The sequence below is a fragment of the Gouania willdenowi genome, chromosome 13 (assembly GCF_900634775.1).
Source record: "Gouania willdenowi chromosome 13, fGouWil2.1, whole genome shotgun sequence".
NCBI classification, from domain to species: domain Eukaryota; kingdom Metazoa; phylum Chordata; class Actinopteri; order Blenniiformes; family Gobiesocidae; genus Gouania; species Gouania willdenowi.
Window position 1 is genome coordinate 3,175,193 of NC_041056.1, and position 24,849 is coordinate 3,200,041.

The following is a 24,849-nucleotide window of genomic DNA, read 5'->3' on the forward strand; positions in this document are numbered from 1 at the left end:
CTAATCTGAATTTACTGTATTTGATGATCTTTGTTGTTTAGCCACGCCTCTGTTCTCAGGTAAAGGTCACATGAGCTTTTTGTGTAACAGTTTCATGCCCCCACTTTACCACATTAGTAGATACAGCTGCACCATGACAAGAACAAGCTTTACAGCAGTGGTTCTCAACCTTTTCATAATAAAGGTCCCAGAGAGCGGGGACCACCACTGTAGCTGAAGGTGGTTGAACACAGACATGAACATTGAAGAACAGTCATGTGGAGACAGGACCATCTATAAGGGGGAATAAAGGGGAGAGATTTTTGGAGTTTGGTGTCATTGCAGAAAAAGGGTAAAATATTCTTAGTTACTTGAATCCATCTGGGGACCTCCTCCCAGTGTCTTACGACCCCAAAAGGGGTTGAGAACCCCTGCTTAGTGGGTCGCTGTGAAACCACAGTGTGATCTACAGAGAAAATAACAAAAGAAACACATCACATTAGAAACCATGCTCATCATCATCATCATCATCATCAATGTGGGTGGGGCCATCTGTGACCTAAGGAGAGAACACACAAACACACGGAGGATGAACTCTGAACTGAGGCTGCTTAAGTGGCTCTTATTGTGAAGAACCCACCGGAAGCTGCTGGCTCCTTCCTTCTGTGAGCTTCTCTGTTTACGTTGTGAAGGAAACGACATGCTGAGCTCAGCAGGTGTGTATGTGTGTGCTACAGACACACACTCTACCGACACTAGTACCGACCCCAAAGAGCCGCAGCTCAGCGGCCTGAGGGCGGCGGACTGTGAGCTGGAGGCCGCGGTGCAGCGATGGATGAACTGGGACAGGGTGAGACACACACACACACACTGACCGTCTGTCTGTCTGTCTGTCAGTCAGTAGGAACATGACCACATGTCAGTTACTCAGGTCTGTAGTCATGTGACTAGTATGAAGCCGGTTCTGACCAGTAGAAGGAAACACTGGTTGAGTTACTTTAGTTTAACATCAACTGAAGTTAAAGAACAACACAATCTACAGTTCATATTTACATTAAAAACATCATTTAATCACATCTATTACAGTCAAACTAAACCGTTAAATGAACTAAATAAAGACACACACACAGTTAAAAGCTTGTCTCAGTTTTCTCTGACCTCTAATGTAAATGTCAACACGCACACACACACAGATGTGTGTGTATATTTAGCTGTAACTATAAATGTGATGGTTGATGATCAGTGACCTTTAGGTTCCACATGGTCTCAGGTTGTGGTTCTAGTTGATGTTCTCTCTCTAACCTGAGGAGGATCAGAACCTCCCTAACCAACAGGTCTCTCTGCTCCTGCTCCAGTTCCTGTGATGTCACACACTAACAGATGGTCCAGTTCCTGTGTTCTCTAACATTCCATCTCTGCTGGTTCTGTTGTAGAACCCTTTCACTCGGGCTCAGATCCAGTCCCTGGTGTCCCGCGGTCTCTATGACGACCTGAGGTCCCGCCTCCTCAGCAGACTGAGCTTTGGTACGGCTGGACTCAGGGCCCCGATGGGTGCCGGATTCAACCGGATCAATGACCTGACTGTAATCCAGACCACTCAGGTGAGTGCGGGGCCTAGAGGAGGGGAGGGGCGGGGCCTGCAGGTAACAGCTCTGTGTGTGTGTGTGTGTGTGTGTAGGGTCTGTACTCTTACCTGAACAGGTGTGTGTCTGATCTGAGGATCAAAGGAGTGGTTGTTGGCTTTGATGTTAGAGCGCAGGAAGAAAGCGGCTGTAGCAGCTCCAGGTGAGTCACATGACCCCCCCCTCAGACACCTGAAGGGGGTCACCTGAACCAGGTCCTGCTGTGTGATAGGTTGGCGGCGCTGACATCATCAGTTCTCCTCAGCAGAGATGTTCCTGTTCACCTGTTCTCATCATACGTCCCCACACCGTTTGTGGTGAGAAGAGTAATCTGATTACTGTGTGTTTACATGAGACCTGACAGCAGAGAGCACTTTGTGTGTGTGTGTGTGTGTGTGTGTGTGTGTGTGTGTGTGTGTAGCCATACGCTGTGAAGAAGCTCAGAGCAGCTGCTGGAGTGATGATCACAGCATCACACAACATGAAGGAGGACAATGGATACAAGGTGCACACACATGCACATTGTACACACACACACAATGGGTACAAGGTACACACACACTAACCCCCCCCCCCCCCCCCCCCCCCAGGTGTACTGGTCTAATGGGGCCCAGGTGTTGGCCCCACATGATAAGCAGGTGCTGCAGAGCGTGGAGGAGGAGCTTCAGCCGTGGGGCGCCCTCTGCTGGGACCATGAGTTAGTGCAGCGCAGCCCCCTGAGGACGGACCCCATCCATCAGATTAGCCGCTGTTACATGGAGCAGCTGTCCTCCCTCTGCTTCCACAAGTCAGTGGGAGGAGCAATTGCGGACACTCTCAGTGGGAGGAGCCAATGAGGACATTTTAACGTGTCCCATCCTGTCCCTCACAGGGCCCTGAACTCCATATGTCCTCTGAAGATCGTTCATTCCTCGTTCCACGGCGTGGGTCACGTCTTCGTCCAGGACACCTTCCGAGAGTTCGGATTCACACCCCCCATCCCCGTCCCCCAGCAGAAGGAGCCTGACCCCGCCTTCCCCACTGTACACTGCCCCAACCCAGAGGAGGGCCACTCCGTGCTGGTAGGTCAGGGGTAGGGGGTCCAGGTGCTGGTCCTGGTTGTCCTCTGATCCATCCCTGGTCCATCCTCAGAAACTGTCCCTCCAACTGGCTGAGTCTGAAGGAGCCACCATTGTTCTGGCAACCGACCCCGATGCAGACCGCCTGGCTGTGGCCGAGAGGGTGGACGGGTGAGTGTCAGACATTAAACAAAGTGTGCTTCATCCTAGCTTAGCACGTAGCCACCAGTCCCACGTGTTAGGTTAGCTTAGCATTTAGCCACCAGTCCCACATGTTAGCTTAGCACATAGCCACCAGTCCCACATGTTAGCTTAGCACGTAGCCACCAGTCCCACGTGTTTGGTTAGCTTAGCACGTAGCCACCAGTCCCACACGTTTGGTTAGCTTAGCATGTAGCCACCAGTCCCACATGTTTGGTTAGCTTAGCCTGTAGCCACCAGTCCTACATGTTTGGTTCAGTACCAGTCCCACGTTAGCTTAGCACATAGCATGCTCAGAGGTGTGACGGTTTATGGTTCTAACACTGTGGTGCGTGGCCCAGCAGGTGGACGGTGTTCTCAGGGAACCAGGTGGCTGCTCTGCTGGGCTGGTGGATGTTTTTCAACTGGAAACACACACATCCAAATGTTGAACCAAACAACGTCTACATGTTGGCCACCTGCGTCTCCTCCAGAATCCTCCAGACCATGGCCTCCACCGAGGGCTTCAACTACCAGGTACCAGCAACCACACACCATGGAGCTGAGGATGAGGAGGAAGATGATGATGATGATGATGAAGGTGTGTCCTTCCTGTAGGAAACGCTCCCAGGGTTTAAATGGATCGGGAACAAGATCCACGACCTGTGTGAAGAAGGTCATGAAGTCCTTTTCTCCTTTGAGGAATCCATTGGTGAGTAGAACCCTGGTCCTAGTCCTGTTTCTGGTTCTGGTCCTCCAGCAGGTTCTGGTTCTTTGCAGGGTTCCTCTGTGGTTCCTGGGTTCCTGAGAAGGATGGAGTGAGTTCTGCGGCGGTTGTGGCTGAAATGTGTTCGTTTCTCCACCACAGGAAGTCAACGCTGACTCAGCAGCTGCTCCACATCTACCACATGTAGGTCCCGCCCCATTTGGGCCTTTGTTTAGAGAGCAGGTCATGTGACTCCTGACTCCTCCCACAGGTACGGGTGTCATGTGACCAGGACGTCATACGTGACGTGCAGAGACCCGCCCACCATCCAACGCATCTTCAGCCGCCTCCGCTGCTTCCCCGCCACGTCCTCGTACCCCTGCAGCGTGGGCGGAGTCCCCATCATCGCCGTCCGTGACATCAACACGGGATACGACAGCAGCCAATCAGACGGCAGATCTGTAAGAGGCGGGGCCTGTGTTCTAATGGCCCTAAAAAATATCTATGATAGATCCAATAGAAACATGTTGTGATCATGAGGGCCTATGCTACAAAGCTAGATAATTATATCCTGGATTAATTTACGTTAGCGGGCTTAACCTAACCAAACATTCCCGGTCAGAGAAGCTGTCTTACGAAGGTCAACAACAACACGCTAATTTAAGTGTTTTCAGCCTGGCGACGTGTGCGCTCCCATAAAAGTGGTGGAGATTGCAGCGTCTGACAAATCACTACAATGGTGAAAACTGGCAGAGCGATCGTCTTTACAGGAGGAACAGCTTAGTTACTGCAGCGCGCATCAGGAGGCGGAGCTTTTATACTCGCTCAGACCTGATCCACTTCATAACCTAGTTCCGACCAGGTTAGGTGTTGCTTAAGTTTAAAATGATGAATATATAAATTCCATAATTCAGACCAAAAACAACACTTTTGTTACAGAAAAGGCAGGAATGAAAGAACCCAGACAGGAAGCTGCTGACACTGTTAATGCGTAAAAGTGTGAAATTATTTATGATATTAATCCATCTAATTAGTTTCCCTTTATTACAGCACACACGTTTTTCTATTTGAGTAGATTTATTCATCACACACTGGGATGAGAACACATTGTTTCACTGTAGTATGTTACTGCTGATGCTGTCAGCCTCACTGTAGCTTATGAATGAATGACTTCACGCGCATACGGAGACACAGACTTCATCAGCTGACAGTAGATCAGTCCATCAGATATAAATCTATATTTCCTAAAGGGTGTCATTACTAAATGAAAGGATTGTATTTATCCATCAATAATCTTTCTAAATAATCCTAAACTCAACTGTCAGATCTGCACCAACCAGGATCTTCTATCAGTGGGCAGGTCGTTTTCTAAGACAGCTGATTGGTCAGGAGGCAGGGCTTTAGTACTCGCTAAGATCCTAGCCAGAACAAAACCTAGTCCCAACCAGGTTAGTCGTTCAGCCTAAGTTACCGTGGTGATTTAGCTCCGTAAGACAGCACACACTGATTAAATCTCGGAAGTTAGCGCGATAAGAGGAAATGTAGCTTTGTAGTTTACCCCCTAAATGTTGGATGTGGGTTTTAAATGTTGGATGTTTGTTTTAAACATTCAATGAACTTGATGTCATACCTCAGATCCTCCCGGTGGCAAAGAGCGGTCACATGATTACCTTCACACTACAAAACGGTGCCGTAGCCACGTTGAGAACCAGCGGCACCGAACCAAAGATTAAGTTCTACACAGAGCTCCGCGGGGCCCCAGGAGAGAGGTTAGTGGGGGTGTGATGATGTCATCAGACTGATGATCTCATCAGTGCAGGTGTGATGATGTCATCACTGTGTTGCAGCGATGCATCCCTATTGGAGGAGGAGCTGAACAAAGTCACAGCCGCTCTGCTGGAGGACTTCCTGGAACCAAAGAAGAACAAACTCATTCTGCGCACGCCGTAGCTCCTCCCCCCACCTGTGTTCAGTTTACGTTTATTTATTTTGTAATTGTAAAAAAAGGCTCCTATTTTGTTAATACAGTAAGTAATGGTGTCTCTCTGCACTCACCACGAGAGGGAGGCATACCGACTTTACTGAGAGAGAAACTTTATTTTGAAAGAGCGTTGTGTTTGACTTCCTTTAAATGTTTACATTAAATAACAGAAGCCTATTTTTGATGTTGACGTAGTTTCTTAACGTGTTTGTTGTTTTTGATGAAATAAAGAAATGAGTCTAAAAGGCTTTTATTTTGTAGCAGTGTTTGATTTCCAGCTTCCTTCCTCTCATCACTTCAGGTGTCACATCCAACCATCATCCCTCCATCATCCAACCGTCTCACAGAGCTAACCTCTACGTGTGTGTATATTTACAGCTGAGGCCCAGCACACACACACATTAATAAATACAAACAATAACAAGGCACTGCAGAACTGACGCCTCCAGGAACCAATGAGGTTCATCCTCTGAATCATGTGATATGTCAGAGAGTTTGTGATTGGCTAAGAAATGAGGGGCAGGCTCAGAGCTCTTTGAAAGGCAGTGATTGGTCTATTGGAGTTAACTCCTAACTCCTGATTGGCTGCTGGGGCTAGTCTAAGGCACTGATTGGGTCCAGAGGTTCTGGTCCTGGAGTTGATCAGTAATATGAAGCAGCCTGTCGTAGTTCCTGATGATCAATAAACTTCATAAACACTTATTTACAATTTTATATCTTTTATACTTAAAAGTAAAACTAATGTGATGTCATAGGATGAGGTAGAGTTTAGTAAACAGGAAGTGATTCACACAATGTGTGCTCCTGGTTCTGTTCAGTCCTGGTTCTGGTTGAGCTCTGTGATCCCCTGGAGGATCCTCTTCATGTGACCCACTTTGGAGACTCCGAGGTCCTGAAACAGAACACACTGGGACTCAGACAGGAAGTGACAGACCCGGCTAGCTGTTAGCGGTTAGCACCTGCAGGTCTCTGCGCTCCAATTGGACAAGCTCGGCTCCTCGGACGTCGTGACCAATGAAAATGTTCTTGTACTCTGACAGACACAGAGCGTCTAGCCACGCCCCAACCTCTGCCGTCCCCCACTGACAGACTACAGACACAGAGAGGTACAGACAGTTACTGATACAGTTGATGATACAGTTACTGACAGAGTTACAGATACAGTTACTGACAGACTACAGACACAGAGAAGTACAGACAGTTACGGACTGTCAGTAACTGTATCTGTAACTCTGTCAGTAACTGACAGTATTTTTCCACTATGACAAACTGTATCAGGTGCTGTTATGAAAAGATGGAACTGTTAATCAAACTCTTTTAATTAATGTAACTTTAACATGATCAGCGTGAACAGAAACATCTGAAGAACATGTAATTCATATCAATGTGTTTGTCATGACTGTCTTTTAAAACATGTATTGTTTTTGGTTACTATAATGATTCTATATTACATAAAAATGTGTTTTACTAAAGGTCGGGACCGAGCAAGTGATAAAATGGGACAAAGGTTGACAGTGAGTGGAGGCCTGAGGAGGAGGTGTGGTTTAAATAAAGAGCAGTGCTTTCTACGTAGATTCACACTGGGACGATGACTTGGGCTAATCTCTATATATCTCTGTGGATTCTGGAGCTGTTAGAAGAAGGAGCTGAGGTCAGATGAAGAGGAATCATCTGGACTTAAACCAACACCAGCTGGAACTCTGTGTGGACACGGCTAAGATGGATCCAACAGGATTTACCGTGAGGAGACATACTTACAGTACATACTAAAAAAGTCTCCAGGTATGGGGAATCTGGAGAATGCCCCATATTTAAGTATGGATTAAGGTTCTTTACCCTGGAGGAAAAAAGGCTGCTGAAGTGTAGAGCCTAGATAATGAAGTCATGGCATTTCTTTCAGCGCTGAGTTCTAGGATGGACTCTGACCAGCTGTGCTGATGGCTCTGCATCTGGAGGTGAGTGACTTTAAGGACAGAATTCCATTAGACATTCCGGAGCCTTCTATTTCTGTTACCAGTCAGATTTACCTGTGGACTTTAACTAACCAAAGCTAGGGTGAGTTAGTTTATATAACAATATGTTAAATCCTGCTTTTTAAAATCATATAACTAATTTAGTTACATGATATCAGTTTAAATACTGATGGCTAAAGTTTGGCATTTTTCAATGGATCAAAAGTCGGATGGAATAAGTCTACAGGAGTGAAACTATTCTGTGCTAAAGGATGGGACATCCACTTTGCTTCTGAGAATGGACATTATTTATTTTCTAATATTTTTTTCCATATTTGAGATCCTGATGTAGAACTGTTCCTAAAATAGGAACTCTGACCAATAACGAAGTCATAGAACTCCACCCAGCTGTGCTGCTGGCTCTGCACCCTGAGGTGTGTGACTTTAAGAACAGATCAGCTGTGTTCATCACTACACTGGCCTCCATGGACTGAAACTGACCAAGCAGTAACGCAAGTTAGTTTGCGATCATATGTAGTATTCTATTTCTATTATTATATATGCTTTTATCCCTGCTACGTTATGCAAATTCCCACACATAAATAAAGCGGAGTTATAGACTTTTTCCTGAATGAACTGTAATGTGTTTCAAAAGTCTCCATCAGCGTCTTAAGGAGGGGAATCTTAAATCATTTAAACAAATTAAAGAAAAAATCTATCTCCATAGGACACATTTCTTTATATTTGTACAACTGAGGAACTTTTTAACTAAAAACAAAGAATGAGGCACAGTCTTAGGCTACGTTCACACCGGATGCGTCACGAAATGTTTGCACGGCCAGATTACAGACAAAGTCAGAATCAACTTTATTGGCCATGTAATGTATGTTATACACACGAGGAATTTTACTTGGTGAATGGGATAGACGCGGTAAGAGGCAAATTCTTCTCCAGTTGGTCAGCGCGGTTTGATCCGCACGGCAAGGCGTTGGCCGCGACATACACGCTCCCGATTTTACGTGACACTCGTCATACTCACATGTTCTGGACATGTACAAAATGGAGACGATTTTTGGACGATGTCTTTGAAGCTCCTAAAAATGTAGCTAAAGATCCTAAAGTGGTAATTAAGGGCCTAATACCGGCAGACAATGATTGATTAAAAATATCTCTTACAAATAATGACAACAGCAGCAAATAAATGTATTACAAGTAATTGGCTAAAACCAAACTCCCAACATACAATATGTGGACTGAGAAATAAACCACATACTGTATGCTTTAAGAAATATGTTTTACTCAATGGAAACCTGATGAGGCCAAAATCATGCAATAACATTAGCTGAACTCACTCACATATTAATCTTCTCACTCCAAAGTAATCTGGTCACATACCTGGTTTTTGTTTTTTAATTTATTTACTTCATTTTTTGTTTTGTTTCCCCCCCTTTTTTTCTTTTTTCTTTGAATTATTCTCACCTGTTGTCTTTATGAATAACAGAAAGTGTGTGTTTAAAGGTTATCTGATATGATCCTGATAAGGGTTGAAAACAGGACCTACAGACATACCTGATACAGACACACCGGCACAGACATACCTGGTACAGACATAACTGAGACATACATACCTACATACATACCTAAAGACAGACCTGGTACAGACAGACAGAGCTACAGACATACCTGGCACAGACAGACCTGGCACAGACAGACCTACAGACATACCTGGTAGAGAAAGATCTACAGACATACCTGGTACAGACAGACCTGGTACAGACAGACCTGGTACAGACATACCTGGTACAGACAGACATACCTGGTACAGACAGACATACCTGGTACAGACAGACCTACAGACATACCTGGTACAGACAGACCTGGTACAGACAGACCTACAGACATACCTGGTACAGAAAGTGATGAACTGGTCTCTTTGTTTTTGTTGTTTTTGTCTTTTTTGAATTTTGGAACGAGACGAAACTTTGAACCTGAACGAGAACGTTTGGAGAAGTCCAGGAGAGACTCCTACAGACACAGGGAAAGACAAGCCAGTCAGTACACAGCTGTGCTCTGTTGTGGGGTACTGATGGACTGACCTGGGTCTCTGAAGACTGGAGAACTGGTCCTGACCAGGACACGTTGGACAGCTGCTGAAGCTTCACAGACACTGAACTCAGAGTAGACGACATGAGGAGCTGCTGAGGAGCCTCCAGCTGCTACACAAACACACACAGACGCACGCACGCATGCAGATTAAGGACCAGGTCCAGGATGCATGTGTAGAGTGTGAAGTAGTGTGTAGAGTGTGGTGTGTAGTAGTGTAGTAATGTGTAATAGTGTAGTAGTGTGTAGTATAGTGTGTAGTACCATGTACATGTTCCCGTCCAGCAGCAGTTCCGTCTCACTGACCAACGCTTTGACATTTAGAACCATCTGATGAACTACAGACACACTCAGAGCCTGAGACAGACAGGTACAGACCGTCAGTAGTTAATGACACTCAGACACACACACACTTACAGATGGTCAGTAGTTACAGATGGTCAGTAGTTACCCTGCCGTTCTTAGTGTCGTTGTAAACCACGTCCATGACCTTTGAACTTGCGTTGACAGCGTGAGCCAGTTCCTGTTCCAGACTGGGATGAAACTGGGCCACCTGACGAATACTGGGACAGAGACGAGAGATAACTATAGTTAACCAGTAATACAGTAACCAGGTTAATAAAACTAGTCAGTTAACCAGTTATAACCAGTGTTGACCAATAGCTGAGGTGAACCAGTACCTGTGGATCAGAGCTCCAGCTGATTGTCCAAACTCTCTGACCAGAGACGCCTGGTCCTCAGAGAGGGTCTCAGGCTGGAAGGACGGAGGACACGGAGGGACCTCACACCTCAGCTTGTCCTCCCACGACTTCAGTGTGTTCTCAAATGCCTGGAACACAAGGTGAGGACATTGTGAGGACATGGAGAGGACATGGTGAGGACATGGTGAGGACATGGTGAGGACATGGTGAGGACATGGAGAGGACATGGAGAGGACATGGTGAGGACATGGTGAGGACATGGAGAGGACATGGAGAGGACATGGAGAGGACATGGAGAGGACATGGTGAGGACATGGTGAGGACATGGTGAGGACATGGTGAGGACTCACTCGGTCCCTGGTGAGGGTCTGGGTTCGGTTCTTGTGGAGGATTCTGATGTATCCTGGAGGTTGGACCCAAGCTTCTCCATCAACCTGCACCGGAACGCCCTCGTCTCCAAGGACTGTGATCTTTACTGTACGACACTGACACACACCACATCGCACAGTTTCACACACACACACACACACACACACACACGTGAGCACCCCACAGGTGGGACTGTGTGACTGTATGTGTGTGTGTGTGTGTGTGTGTGTGTGTGTGTGTGTGTGTGTGTGTGTGTGTGTGTGTGTGTGTGTGAGAACCTGTGCGATGCGGTGGTGCTGGAGGCGGATCACTCTGCTCACAGCCATCTGAATGCTCCCAAACACAGCCACGACCTCCAGGATCTTATCATCAAAGGATGGAGCTGTAAATGTCTGACAGACAAGAGACACCAGGACATCATCTACCAGGAACCATCTACCAGAACATCATCTACCAGGAACCATCTACCAGGAACCATCTACCAGGAACCATCTACCAGGAACCATCTGCAAGGACATCATCTACCAGGAACCATCAAACAGGACTTCATCTACCGGGAACAATCTACCGGGAACCATCTACAAGGGAACCATCTACAAGGGAACCATCTACATGGAACAATCTACAGGGATAATCTATAGGGAACCATAGACAGGGAATCATCTACAAGGGAACAATCTAAAAAGAACCATCTACAAGGAAACAATCTGCAAAAGAACAATCTACAGCAAACATCTACATGGAACCATCTACCAGGACAACCTAACGGAACAATCTGCCGGGAACAATCTACAAGGGAACTATCTACAGGGAACCATCCACAGGGAACAATCTACAAGGCAACATCTACGACGAAACAACCTACAGCGAACATCTACAAGGGAACAATCTACAAGGAACCATCTACAAGGAACCATCTAATAGGAACCATCTTGAGGGAAACATCTAAAAGGGTACCTTCTACAAGGGAACATTCTACAAGGGAACACCTACTAGGAACTATCTAGAGGGAACCATCAACTAGTTACCATCTACTAGGAACTATCTAGAGGGAACCATCTACCAGGAACCTACATCGTCCTCTTTGGTTCCTCCCCAGAAGTTGGTTCCTCCAGCGTAGCTTGGAATGTTGAGCACAGCAATTCCCTGGAGACTGGGCAGAGGAATGGGACGTCCGTCACACTGAAACACAGACAGACAGACAATCAGTTGATGGTCAGTTGAGGAACAGTTGATGGTCCGTTACTGACCTCCAGCAGGACTCTCTGTTCCAGGTTCCTGTAGGTTCTGTGTAGCAGTTCTTTGGTTCCCAGAACTCCGTACCACATCATGTTCTTAGTGCGACTCCTAAGGACAGACAGACACATCAGGACTCTGTCTGTACAGTGCGGCAAAAAAGTATTTAGTCAGCCACCAATTGTGCAAGTACTCCCACTTAAAAAGATGAGAGGCCTGTAATTTTTGTCATAGGTAAACCTCAACTATGAGAAATGAAATGAGAAAAAAAATCTAGAAAATCACATTGTAGGATTTTTAATGAATTAATTGGTAAATGCCTCAGTAAAATAAGTAATTAATCACCTACAAACAAGCAAGATTTGTGTCTCTCACAGACATGTAACTTCTTCTTTAAGGAGGTCCTCTGTCCTCCCCTTATTACCTGTAATAATGGCACCTGATTGAATTTGTTTTCTGTGTAAAACACACCTGTCCACAACCTCAAACAGTCACACTCCAAACTCCACTATAGCCAAGATCAAAGACATGTCAAAGGACACCAGAAATAAAACTGTAGACCTGCACCAGGCTGGGAAGACTGAATCTACAATAGGTAAGCAGCTTGGTGTGAAGAAATCAACTGTGGGAGCAATTATTAGAAAATGGAAGACATACAAGACCACTGATAATCGCCCTCCATCTGGGGCTCCACGCAAGATCTCACCCCGTGGGGTCAAAATGATCATGAGAACGGTGAGCAAAAATTTCAGAACCACACTGGGGGACCTAATGAATGACCTGCAGAGAGCTGGGACCAAAATAACAAAGGCTACCATCAGAAACACACTACGCCACCAGGGACTTAAATCCTGCAGTGCCAAAAACAAGCAACAGTGTGTGAAAACCTTGTGAAGACTTACAGAAAACGTTTGACCTCTGTCATTGCCAACAAAGGGTACATTACAAAGTATTGAGGTGAACTTTTGTTATTGACCAAATACTTATTTACCACCATAACTTGCAAATAAATTCATTAAAAATACTTCAATGTGATTATCTGGAATTTTTTTCTCATAGGTAGAACTATGATGAACATTACAGGCCTCTCTCATCTTTTTAAGTGGGAGAACTTCTATATTTGGTAGCTGACTAAATACTTCTTTGCCCCACTGTATGTGTCTGTAAGTCTATCTGTATCTGTAGGTCTGTCTGTCTGTAGGTTTGTATGTGTCTGTAGGTCTGTATGTATGTAGGTCTATATGTCCTACCGACACTTCTCTGGGTGTTCGTCCCTCTTATTATTAAAATCCAGGGAGATCTTTGCATCCAAACCAATTCCAAAGTAGTTGTTCATCACACATTTCTCAGTGTAGCAGTCCCTGAAAGATACCCAGTGTTACCACGATAACAGGAAGGGGAGGAACTGAGCTGATGATGTCACAGGCTCACATGTTATCAGGGTCAGAGCTGAAGGGGTCAGAGTTTACCAACAGACGACTGATCACTGAGCTGCTGGATAGAGAACCTGAGACAGACAGACACAGTACAGACAGGTACAGGTGAGACAGACAGACAGACGGGTACACAGACAAATGAAAGTTTCAAATGTAACTACAGTTCTATAAATTCTGAATGACTGCCAGAGTTGCTTAAAGCACTCAATGTTCCCTTCGCATACCAACAATGTCACCTGTGACACCTTGGGTGACCCAAGAAAGGTAATAAGTTCTGGTGTCACCCGAGGTTTGTTTCCTACAGAATCTTCTCACAGGAACACAAGGATTCTGAGTGACAAGACGTAGAACTAGAAACAGTTACATTCACAACTTTCATTCTATTTCATCCCTACTGACCACCAGAGGCGGTGCTTAAAGCACTGAATGACTTATACCAGCATAGTCACAAGGAATGGACTGCGCTCTGGCATTCAGGATGGTCTGCCTGACAGGTTGCGCACATCTGCTCAGTAGTGATTCGGGTCTTTCAGTGAACAAATACACAAGCGAAGGCGGTGAGGATTGGGATGCCAAACCTGACCCGCCTGCTGGGACAATAGATCTTTCCTGTTGGGGAGACAAAATGGATTGCTGAAACAGTAGGGGGAACCATGTCCGAGCTGGCCTGAAGGGGGCAACCACCAACAACATGCAGCCCTCCTGAAGAACTCTCAGCAAAATCAGAGGTAGCGATGGAAAGGCATAAAGGAGGCCCTTAGGCCAAGGGTGTGCAAGCACATCTTGGCCCAAACGACTGGTGGTTTCTCTCACGAAAAACCAGATAGTAGCGCTAATAAGCCTGGGAAAGAGGGCGGACACACCGTCTAACCAAGCAGAGTGTAATCAACAAACATGTGTTAACACCAGGCTAACCGGGCCCTCACTCCAAAAGTGGGTTTACGGGTCACTACGATGCCATTAACAAAACAAAACAGAAAAACGGTTGCGGGAAGCAACACTGCCATCACTGTCTTACCAGTAAACTGAGGTAATGTGATTTGGGGAGAAGAGAGCGCAATCACTGTCTACCCGACAAATCACAACTTAAATACCATTCATCAAAACCTATAAACAAACTGCTACAATAACCTTAACGTGGACCGGGAGAAATTAGAGCATTGTTAGACCGCACCGGGTCTCAAACCAAAAGAGACGCCGCAGGGGCGCTAACGGGAAAAGAGCAAGACTACTACTGTCGCAGCCTCTGGAGGGCGAAATTCAGCTGCTCCGACCTACACAGTCACAAGGCTCCCAGCGACAAAGTGATAGCGGTGTAGGCTATTCCTTTGAGCTGTATACACAGCGTTATGCGTGGCATGGGAGAAGAAAAAAGGAAACGAACCGCAGGTGACACTGGAACTTATTACCTTTCTTGAGTCACCCAGGGGTCACACAAGTGACATTGTTGGTATGTATACTTGAACTGCACATGCGCGAAGGGAACATTCAGTGCTTTAAGCACCGCCTCTGGTGGTCAGCAGGGATAAAATATAACAGACAGGTGTCTCACCAGGGTAGAGGATCTTAGAGCTGAGCATGGGCAGAGCGTCCTTCAGAGACAGTGAACTACTCCTACTGACTGTACACACACCCACACACGCACACACAGTGTCAGTGATACAGTGGGACACACAGTCCGTGCTACTCAGGGTAACTGACCTCTGTGCTGTCTGTAGCTGGCCTGCACAGACAACCTGTCCTCCTCCAGGTCCTCGTTCTCCTCCAACAAACCTCCGTCCTCAGAACGCAGAGAGTAGCTCTGCTGTGCAAGTGTGTGCGCGTTCTGCTCGTCTACGGCTGGAAACACACACACAAACACATTTTAAACACACACAGTAACACACCTCTTTCTGTGTGCTCTATATTCTGACAGTAACACACACAAATACTAACACACACACAGTAACACACACGCCTCTCTACGTGTGCTCTACAATCCGACTAACACACACACACAGTAACACACACGCACTAACACACACACCTCTCTCCGTGTGCTCTATATTCTGACAGTAACACACATAGTGACACACACAGTAACACACTAACGCATACAGTAACACACACACTAACACACACACAGAAACACACACACACTAACACACCTCTTTCTGTGTGCTCTATATTCTGACAGTAACACACACAGTAACACACTAACACACACACACAGTAACACACACACACAGTAACACACACACAGTAACACACCTCTTTCTGTGTGCTCTATAATCTGACGTATTGCTTTCTTCAGACTGTTTGCTCGCAGCATCAGCTGTTCTCTGGGTTTAAAGATGGCTGCGGTCTGATTGGTTCTCGGTGAGCAGGGGGCGGGGCTTAGTGGCACAGGTCGATAAATGGGCGGAGCTAAGACGCCCCCCTCGTCTTCCTCCTTGATGGTGGGAGGGAGAACTTGCAATCTTTGCGAAGCCTGAGACTCCTCCTCCAATGTCTTTAGCAGAGAGTCCAGCTTCTCTCGGAGCACACCACACTGGGAGGAAGCATGACTCAGCACATCACACACCAACACCACGCTGAGATGAAGCATGACTCAGCAAATCACACACAAACTCACTGTTACCTTAAATAGTGTCACTATACACTACAGACAACAGGAAGTCTGAATTAAACTAAGTTAGCCTAATGTAACCACAGCAAAGAAGAAGAATGGGGAGAACATGCAAATTCCACACAGAAAGGAGCCATGTGTCTGCCCCAGGACTTGAACCAGGACCTACTGTGACCCACCTTCAGGGCCATGGACTCAGACTCCTCTGAACCTTCAGTGTTCTTCTCGTAGGCCTTACCCACACGAGCCACAAAGTCCTTCACCGTCTCACACAGCACTCTGCAGGTAAACACAGGTCAGAAGCTTCGCTCACAAGACCTGTGCAGGTCAAAGGTCGTACTTAGCAGAGGAGATGACCACAGAGTGCTGGTCTGAGGTCAGAATCTTGGACAGGTGAGCTGCTACAGAGTCCTCATAGGTGAGGATGTGCTGGACCTACAGACAGAGACAGACGCTCAGTGTCTGAAGTGTCAGTACTCTGTAGTGTCAGTGTCTGTAGTGTCTATAGTGTCAGTGTCTCACCTGGTCTTCACTACAGTCCTCAGTAACAGACACAGACTGTGGCCGTGGGAACTTAGTCTCATAGACCATAATACTCCATCTGTAACAGAGACAGAAGGCTGGAGCTAGCTGATTGGTTAACTAACTAGCTAAATAGCTGCTAACCTGTCCAACATCTTGGTGCTAGCTCTCTCCAGCTTCTCCAGGATCTCAGGCAGCTGGGCGTCGTCGTCACAGGCCGACCCCCATCCCAGGACCCTGGCCAGGTCGTTCCCCGTCCCCAGAGGGAGGACTCCCAGCTGGCACTGTGCACGGGTGAGGGGTGGGGCTTAGTCCCAGGTGAGTGAGGGGCGGAGCTTAGAAGGTTACCTGTTTGTGCAGCGTCAACACGTCGATCTCAGAAAGGACCCAGCCCACGCTGCCGTCCCCGCCACACACCAGGATCCTGAAGGTGTCAAATCTCTGGAACAGACGCAGACTGACACACTGCAGGGGTTAGCATCTGGGTCCCCGTCTGTCCTCGTCTGTCAGTGTGTGTGTGTCTCACCCCAGGTGAGGTCCTCCGTTCATCAGGTCAAACACCTGCGCTGGGTTCAGCAGCTGTTTGAAGCGTCTGAGGAACTTCACCCCCTGACTGTCTCCACTCTTAGAGTTAACGAACACCAGCAGAGGACTGGAGCAGGAGGGGGGGCACGATGCCTTCCAGAACCCTGGGGACCACAGACGGAGTGAGGACAGTATATATATGTGTGTGTGTGTGTGTGTGTGTGTGTGTGTGCGTGTGTGTCACCATCAGAATCGATGCTGTTCAGGGCTGTGGGGGGGATAACGGACACTTTACACTGTCCCAGAGGACACTTAGAGGACAGAAGCTCCTTACAGGACCAGTGAACCTGTAACACATAAACTTATTCAAATATTCTATGTTTTCTATGTGTGAGACACCTCTGTAAAGATTAGAATTCACACAAACAATGTGTAGAGAACTGTAGAGAAAAAATATAAGAACAATATTAAATAACATTCAGGTATAATAATAATAATTACATTAATTAATTTGAGCAGTAATTTGAGCAGTTTTCCTCTCGCTGAAACGTTTCCTCCAGTCTTTCATGGGACATCACACCCTGCTGACTTGCACGGCGATAGAGATGTACATAACCCGTCAGGGTGGGGTTGCGCTCCCGTCGGTCACATACGCTGGCACGCTGATCCTGATCCTGTGCAGCTGTTTTTTTTTTTTTCAATGTGGTTTTACTGTAAATGGCTAATAAACTGGTTGTCTCCTCTCACTGAGAGCGATGCACATTCAGGGGCGCACTCGCACCCAGAGCGCTTGGCGCTATGGGCTTGGCCCCTGAGTGGCTCAATCCGTCAGCCGAGGGACTCTCACAGAGTGTGATTTCCACTATACAGAGTGCTCGAGCCTCCTCCACTAGATCTCTTTATGACTGTAAGTGGATGCTATTTGAGGGTTGGTGTCCCCAGATGGGACACGCTGCCTTTCAATGTCCGGTAGGAGTGATTTTGTCATTCCTGCAGGACCTGATTGACAAACAAAAAGCATTCTCCTCAGTTAAAGTGTATTGGTAGCGATCGCTGCCTGTCACGTGGGCTTTGGGAGAAAACAGTGAGCCGGCTCCCGCTAATTTGCCATTTCATGAAAGGGGCGTGCAGGCTCCTCCCCATGCCCAGACCACCGGTGCCACCGTTTAGCTACATCCTGGGCTTTATTCAGGGGTGTGTCCGTTCAGGATATTTGTGCTGCGGAGAGTTGGTCCTCGCGTCCATTTCTATATGCTGGACATCTTCGCTTCGTGCGTAGCATGCGCAGTTCTCTTGTCCTGATTGAAACAGACCTTTGCCCTACGGGCTGGTGTACGCTCGATAAGCTTGTCTGCAATACGAGAGCAACCATATCCCATAGTGAGACATCTCACTCACATTAATCAGAGAACCGGGGTTATGTAAAAATACCATGTTCATCCCCCAATGGGGGAAATTTAGATGTTACAGCAGCTCCAAAAAACAGGAAACTTTATAGTTATGTTCTTTATTAATACTAATATCAATAATAGTTACCATGTTCTTGCACCAGAGGCAGCGCAGGTCCTGCAGTCTCAACACGCTGCCACACGTCTTCTCACACACGCTACACTTGGCAGACACAGGCAGGTTTCCCTCCAACCATTGATGAGGCATAGTCACCTGACCCACAACAGGACAGTGATTGGACACAGGCTCATATCAGTGTTTACATCCTACTAATAATATTAATAACAGTCAGTGTCTTACCCCATCTTCATCCTCTATGATGTCCCTCCCTATGGACGCCAATGTTGTCCATTTACAGTTGTTGGTGGCTCTTACTGCACAGCGTTTATGAGCCTTAAACTTACACACTACACACACAAACACACACACACACACAGGTATGGTAGCTGTGTTTATTACTGTGAGTCTTTTTCTTTGATCTGGGACAGCATGTGTGAGTGAGTCACTGTTTACACACACACTCAGGCGGTGTAGTAAATGTCCCACTAACACACGCTACACTACACACTCAATGAGTATATATTGTCTACTACATACTATAATATGATTAGAATGATGAGCGTTCCCACTTAAGTATACTTCCAAGTTTCCCAAGATGCATTTGGAATCTTCAGCGTTAAAAACTTGAAACACACTGAGGCTAAATATCTCCGTTGATTCTCCAGCTTTCGTTCGAAAGTTCTGAAAACATTTTAAGTGAGAAAGTGACCAAGTAGAATATCAACATGTGCTCATTTGATCCATAAAACTCACGTAGACACATTTCATTCTCACATTTTCAGAGACCCTCCATTGGTCTACTGACTAAACTTCTTGTTAAAGACCATGTAAAACAAATTCTGACATTTTCTTCTAAACATATTAAATAGGTCATGAATGTATTTCCTTAAAACATGTAAAAAGCCATTCACCCATTTAGAATGGAACTGTTGAGCTCAGCTTCACAAACTGTGTTTCAAATGTCTGTGTTCAGGATTTAACGGGCAGGTCAGAAATCATAGCCATGTTACGTAACGGAGCCATCATTAGGCAAGGCAAATTTATTTGTATAGCGCATTTCATACACGAGGCAACTCAATGTGCTTTACATGATAAAACATTCAATTGTTTAAAATCAATAAGAACATTTAAAATCATCAGTAAAATCAATTAAAATCATCAGTAAAATCATCATGACATCAACAACATGACAAAAAATCTCTCTCTCAATCAAACGCAGTAGAGAAAAAAAGTGCCTTTAACTTTGATTTAAAAATGTTCACATGTGATGCTGACTTCAGCTCTGCTGACAGTTTGTTCCACTTCTTTGCAGCATAACAACTAAACACAGCATCACCATGTTTACTGTGAGCTCTGGGCTCCACTATCTGACCTGTGTCCATAGATCTGAGAGACCTGCTGGGTTCATACTTGACTAACATGTCACTGATGTATTCTGGACCAAACCCATTCACAGATTTATAACCAGCAGCAGAACTTTAAAGTCTATTCTGAGGCTGACTGGGAGCCAGTGTAAAGACTTTAAAACTGGAGTAATGTGCTCTGACCTCTTTGTTCTGGTTAAGACCCGAGCTGCAGCGTTCTGAACCAGCTGTAGATGTTTGATGCTCTTTTGGGGGATTCCTGTTAGAAGACCATTACAATAGTCCAGTCTGCTGGAGATAAAAGCATGGACCAGTTTCTCCTGATCTTTCTGAGTCATTAAACCTTTCACTCTGGAGATGTTCTTTAGGTGGTAGAAGCTGTTTTTGTGCTAGATTTGATCTGATGCTGAATGTAAGATCTGAGTCAATCAGAACACCAAGGTTTTTGACTTGGTCTTTATCTTCTAAAGATCCAGACTCAGATACTTGCTGACAGCAGTCCTCTTTTCCTTGTTACCAAAGACAATCACCTCCATCTTGTCATGGTTTAGTTGAAGGAAGTTTTCACTCATCCAGCAGTTTACTTTTTCTAAACAGTCACACAACACCTCAATGGACCATGGTCATCTGGGTTCAGTGATAGATATAGTTGTGTGTCATCTGCGTAGCTCTGATAATCAACCTTACAGTTCTGTAAAATGTGTCCTAAAGGAAGCATATAAAGGCTAAACAGAAGAGGTCCAAGAACAGAGCCCTGAGGAACCCCACACGACATTAGTAATCTGTCAGATTCAAAGTTTCCAATGCTTACAAAATAGCTTCGCTCCTCCAAGTAGGACTTAAACCATCGCATTACTTTTCCATTTAGTCCAACCCATGTTTGCAATCTGTGCAATAAAATTGTATGATCTACAGTGTCAAATGCAGCACTTAGATTCAATAGAATGAGAACAGATACTTTTCCGGAATCAGTGTTCAACCTTATATCATTGATCACTTTGATCAGAGCAGTTTCTGTGCTGTGATGACAAATCAGTGACAATTGACTTTGCAACAGTTTTAAAGAAGTTTGAGGGTATTGTGTCAAGGCAACACTAATGGAAGACAAGAAGAGATGCTTTTATTTTGAAAAGGGGATGTTTGATTTTTAGCTTGAAGCCGGTCCCAGGACCATTTTATATTCAGCTCCCAATGCATCATGGGACGGTTGAGTATGACTAGTGTGCCTACCGTGAATACTTAAAAAATGTCCCCATATAGTATACATCCTGATGTTTCTCACCTGCTTAATCTACTCATACTATCCAATGTGAACACACTACATACTCATTTAGACGTCAGACTTAGTATGAGTAGTATGTGAGAATGAGAAGTACGTTAGTACGAGTATTATGTGAGGATGAGTAGTACGTTAGTGTGAGTAGTATGTTAGGACGAGTAGTACATTAGGATGAGTAGTACGTTAGTGTGAGTAGTATGTTAGGATGAGTAGTACGTGAGAATGAGAAGTACATTAGGATGAGTAGTACGTTAGGATGAGTAGTACATTAGTAGGAGATCTAAGGTTGTGAAAGAGACGGAGTTTGTTTACCTTCACAGGACAGACCATGTGACGTGACTCCAGACAGAGCTTCTCTGCACACGTTACAGTAGGTTGGACGAGCGTGAGAACAGGAGAACCAGTGATGGTTCCCACTGAAGTGATCCATGCTGTACTGGGTGGACTGGAGGAAGCACAGGGTCAACAAACAGGTTACTGACAGACCTACAGACAATGTGTGTGTGTCCTAGAATAATAAACTAAACTAAATAAATATTATAGCTGCCGAGCAGCAAAGCTCAGGGCCAGGTGATCTGACTCAGAGTGAGAACATTCTGAGAGAACGTTAAATGTTAAAGTGGAGCTGGTTTAATGTGACAAAGTGTTTTCAAAGAGTTTTACAACAGGAGGTCATTCACTCACTAATGGGACAGAACTGATATTATAAAGCTCATTGACCAATAAGAGACACATAGACAAGTACACACAGACTTGTACACACAGGCATGTACGCATAGACAGGTGGTGCTACTGACCTCATAGGTGAGTTTGTTTTGCACGCTGCGTAGAACTGTGATCCACTCCTCCATCTCCTTCCTGCTGTCAGCACAAAGAATAAGACGCCTGCACGGAGTGATCACCTATAGACATAGATCACATCACATAGGTCAGTTTAATCATATTCAGGAATGGACTTTAAATTATACACACCCACACCAGGTCCTGGTCTGACAAAGTTCTTAATCAGGTCTGAGTTTAGAGATGGCTTTAACTCCACCCCCTTCTTGTTCAATGACCCCCTCGTGACAGTGTGTGTGTGTCTGAGACACTGGCCTCTTTATAACGCGTTTCCATGGAAACATGTTCCCAGAAAACAGCCTGAGGACTGTTAGTGAATCCACACAGACCAGGATCTCATATATCAGGATCAATCAGTATTTATCAGTACGTGCTGACAGCAGTGATGATAAACCACGCCCCCTCTTGACCATAAGCAAGGCTATTTTATTACTATAGCGCATTTCATACACAAGTAATGTATTTTACATGATCAAAAAGTTCAACAGAAAACATTGAACAGCTTAAAAATCAATAACAACATTAAAATCTTCAGTTATCACATCAACAACGTGAATCTCCCCTCAGTCATAGTCAGGAGAGAAAAACAAAGCCTTTACCTTTGATTTATAAATGTTTATGCTGATGCTGACTTCAGCTCTACTGTAGTTTGTTCCACTTCTTCTTTGCAGCATAACAACTAAAATATTTCCTGTGAACTCTGAGCTCCACTATCTGACCTGTGTCCATGCTGGGTTCAGACCTGACAAACAGCTTACTGATGGATTCATCACCACATTTATAACCAGCAGCACTACTTTACAGTCTCCTCTGAGGCTGACTGGGAGCCAAACTAGACTAATGTCCTCTTAGTTCTGAACCAGCTGTAGATGTTTGATGAAGACCATTACAATAGTCCAGTCTGATGGAGATGTTCTTTTGAAGATCTTTTTGTGATTGATTTGATTAAATTATATATGTGAACAACACCTATGAATGAGTTTAGACCAAAGCATGAATGAAATAAAGGAAACACTCAGAATTAAACATGATGATAATAAAGTATATACAGTACATACATGCACTAAAATAATCTTTACAATTAGACAATCACAGACGTAGAGCGTATATCAGTGAGGTAAGGTTAAATACGCACTGTGGTGTTCAATGACTGTGTGTGTGTGTGTGTGTGTGTGTGTGTGTGTGTGTGTGTGTGTGTGTGTGTGTGTCTTACAGTGAAGCTGTTATTGTTGTTCTTAGTAGAGGACTCAGCCACGCTGGCATCTGTCAGGTCCACCTCATCAAAGATGATGGACTAAAGAGAGACACACAGTTACTGACAGTTACAGTGAGTTACTGACACACAGTTACAGTTATTGGCACACTGTCTGACTGACACCATGACTCAGACTGTCAGTAGTTACCTTGACCGTCTGTCCGTAGTAGAGGGTCCGTCCTCTCAGTTTGAAGTATCGTCTCTTCCACCTTTGAAATGAGTTGGTCTGTTTCAGTAGAGTCCCCTCCTTTATCACCGTCTACACACACACACACACACACACACACACACACACACACACACACACACACACACACACACACACACACACACACACACACACACACACAAGTGGGGTCTGGATCTAGTCCATGGGGGGGGGTCTCTCGGTCCTCATAGCTCCGGTAATTCCCCGCTAATTCTCCCCGTGCTGCGGCCTCAGACTACGTCATACTTGACTGAAGCCCCCCACCCTCTGCCCGGGGACCTCGGTGGGAAACGGCGCGGCTTGTTGGAGGCCCTGGTGTGACCCGGGTCAAAGGCTGGTACTATGAACAGAGGGGGTCTTACTGCCGGTTCTCTCCGTTGAACGGAGCTTGGGACAAACCGGGACCGTTAGCCGGAGAGGAGGCTCCTCTGGGCCGGGCTCCAAGCGGACATCAGCGGGACTAACATTGACACTAACGGGGGTCCCGGTGAGACCTCCGTGGTCAACAGTCCGGCTTCAGGCCCAGATGGAGTCTCTCAGCCCGGTACCGGAGGTTGTTTGATGGTTTAAAGGCCATCGGTCGGTCCACTACTAACCCAATATTCTGAACTATAGCCCGTTAACAGCCCGGACCTCCGGACCGGCCTCACCTTACTGCGGATCTGTCCGGACGTGGACACCTTCCGAATGAGCTTCTGCGGTGAGCCGGGCTCCTGCTCCGGTTCGCTGTCCGAGGACTCGTCCAAACACCGACTAGAACCGGGCTCCGCCATCGGAACCGGAGGACAGGGAAACGGACTCAGAGCGCCACCCAGCGGGCCCTGAGCTGCTCAAACGGGGGTCGGGACCCGGGCATGTTTTATTCTGATTAAAGCTGTCAGAGGCTCCTCCTCTTCTTTGTTTTATGTGCTTTCAGTGGTAAATACTAGGGGTAAAGGGTACACTGGGCCCAGGGGTAAAACCCCAAACATTTTAAGAATTTATATTAGAATGAAAAGTGTGAAAATAAGCTGCTTTTAAAGCAGTTTTGCTCTAAAAAAAAAACAATGATTCCTGCTGCATCAGGGCCCTAGATACCACCCCCTTTAAACAGTGAGGATGGTATGACCCACATGTGCTGTGGCAGGTAGAATAAAGTAATATCTAGTCTGAACTGGAGATAGACAGCAGCAGGAAACCATGTCTTTCCTCAACAAAAGAAAATCAGGAAATAAAGGAGAGGGAGAGAAGGTGAAATGAGGAAAATCAACTGCTACATATTTTTTCAAACATTATTTAGATAGAATTTAACTATATACACACATTAAAATGCTCAACATTCCTTTTGTACATCAAATCTTAATTGAAAATAAAATGATTTTGAAGACTAAATTTTGCTGCCACCAAGTCTTTAGTAGGTGGTTAGAGTGATTATAG

General features: G+C 45.7%; 2 protein-coding genes across 3 annotated transcripts; one reads left to right on the plus strand and one right to left on the minus strand.

The window, feature by feature from the left end:
• The first annotated feature begins 538 nt into the window (after positions 1-538).
• Positions 539-5,774, plus strand: pgm2l1 (phosphoglucomutase 2-like 1). 2 transcript variants are annotated; one of them, XM_028464403.1, is made up of 14 exons: positions 539-829; positions 1,413-1,580; positions 1,658-1,764; positions 1,834-1,918; positions 2,023-2,106; positions 2,192-2,388; positions 2,473-2,662; positions 2,733-2,830; positions 3,205-3,376; positions 3,458-3,551; positions 3,620-3,749; positions 3,817-4,006; positions 5,181-5,314; positions 5,393-5,774. In XM_028464403.1, exons 1-14 carry the CDS (start codon positions 680-682, stop codon positions 5,493-5,495), a joined length of 1,902 nt encoding a protein of 633 aa, XP_028320204.1. In that variant the 5' UTR covers positions 539-679; the 3' UTR covers positions 5,496-5,774. The 2 variants fall into 2 exon arrangements, with proteins under 2 accessions (XP_028320204.1, XP_028320203.1); XM_028464402.1 differs by having other exon boundaries at positions 541-829; positions 3,202-3,376.
• dgkd (diacylglycerol kinase delta) lies at positions 5,761-24,313 on the minus strand. Its single transcript, XM_028464400.1, has 30 exons — positions 24,084-24,313; positions 23,374-23,484; positions 23,184-23,264; positions 21,928-22,032; positions 21,443-21,575; positions 18,728-18,834; positions 18,515-18,640; positions 17,223-17,325; positions 16,980-17,142; positions 16,802-16,910; positions 16,598-16,737; positions 16,454-16,532; positions 16,272-16,366; positions 16,111-16,210; positions 15,574-15,853; positions 15,025-15,162; positions 14,876-14,944; positions 13,319-13,394; positions 13,138-13,248; positions 11,902-11,998; positions 11,726-11,833; positions 10,930-11,043; positions 10,633-10,767; positions 10,262-10,410; positions 10,033-10,144; positions 9,846-9,938; positions 9,575-9,694; positions 9,383-9,503; positions 6,486-6,616; positions 5,761-6,418 (listed from the first exon to the last, which is right to left on the minus strand). The coding sequence occupies exons 1-30, from the start codon at positions 24,204-24,206 to the stop codon at positions 6,341-6,343; spliced, it is 3,507 nt and encodes a 1,168-aa protein (XP_028320201.1). The 5' UTR covers positions 24,207-24,313; the 3' UTR covers positions 5,761-6,340.
• Positions 24,314-24,849: the final 536 nt, after the last annotated feature.

Bases quoted from the DNA above. Each gene is read 5' to 3' on its own strand.
- pgm2l1 (XM_028464402.1), top strand. From the start codon at position 680: ATGCTGAGCTCAGCAGGTGTGTATGTGTGTGCTACAGACACACACTCT. The intron at 1,919-2,022 runs GTGAGAAGAGTA...GTGTGTGTGTAG, and splicing joins ACGTCCCCACACCGTTTGTG to CCATACGCTGTGAAGAAGCT. The intron at 2,831-3,201 runs GTGAGTGTCAGA...TGCGTGGCCCAG, and splicing joins GTGGCCGAGAGGGTGGACGG to CAGGTGGACGGTGTTCTCAG.
- dgkd (XM_028464400.1), bottom strand. From the start codon at position 24,206: ATGGCGGAGCCCGGTTCTAGTCGGTGTTTGGACGAGTCCTCGGACAGC. The intron at 17,326-18,514 runs GTAACTATTATT...TATGTGTTACAG, and splicing joins GCCTCTGGTGCAAGAACATG to GTTCACTGGTCCTGTAAGGA. The intron at 6,419-6,485 runs GTGCTAACCGCT...GTTCTGTTTCAG, and splicing joins TGGAGCGCAGAGACCTGCAG to GACCTCGGAGTCTCCAAAGT.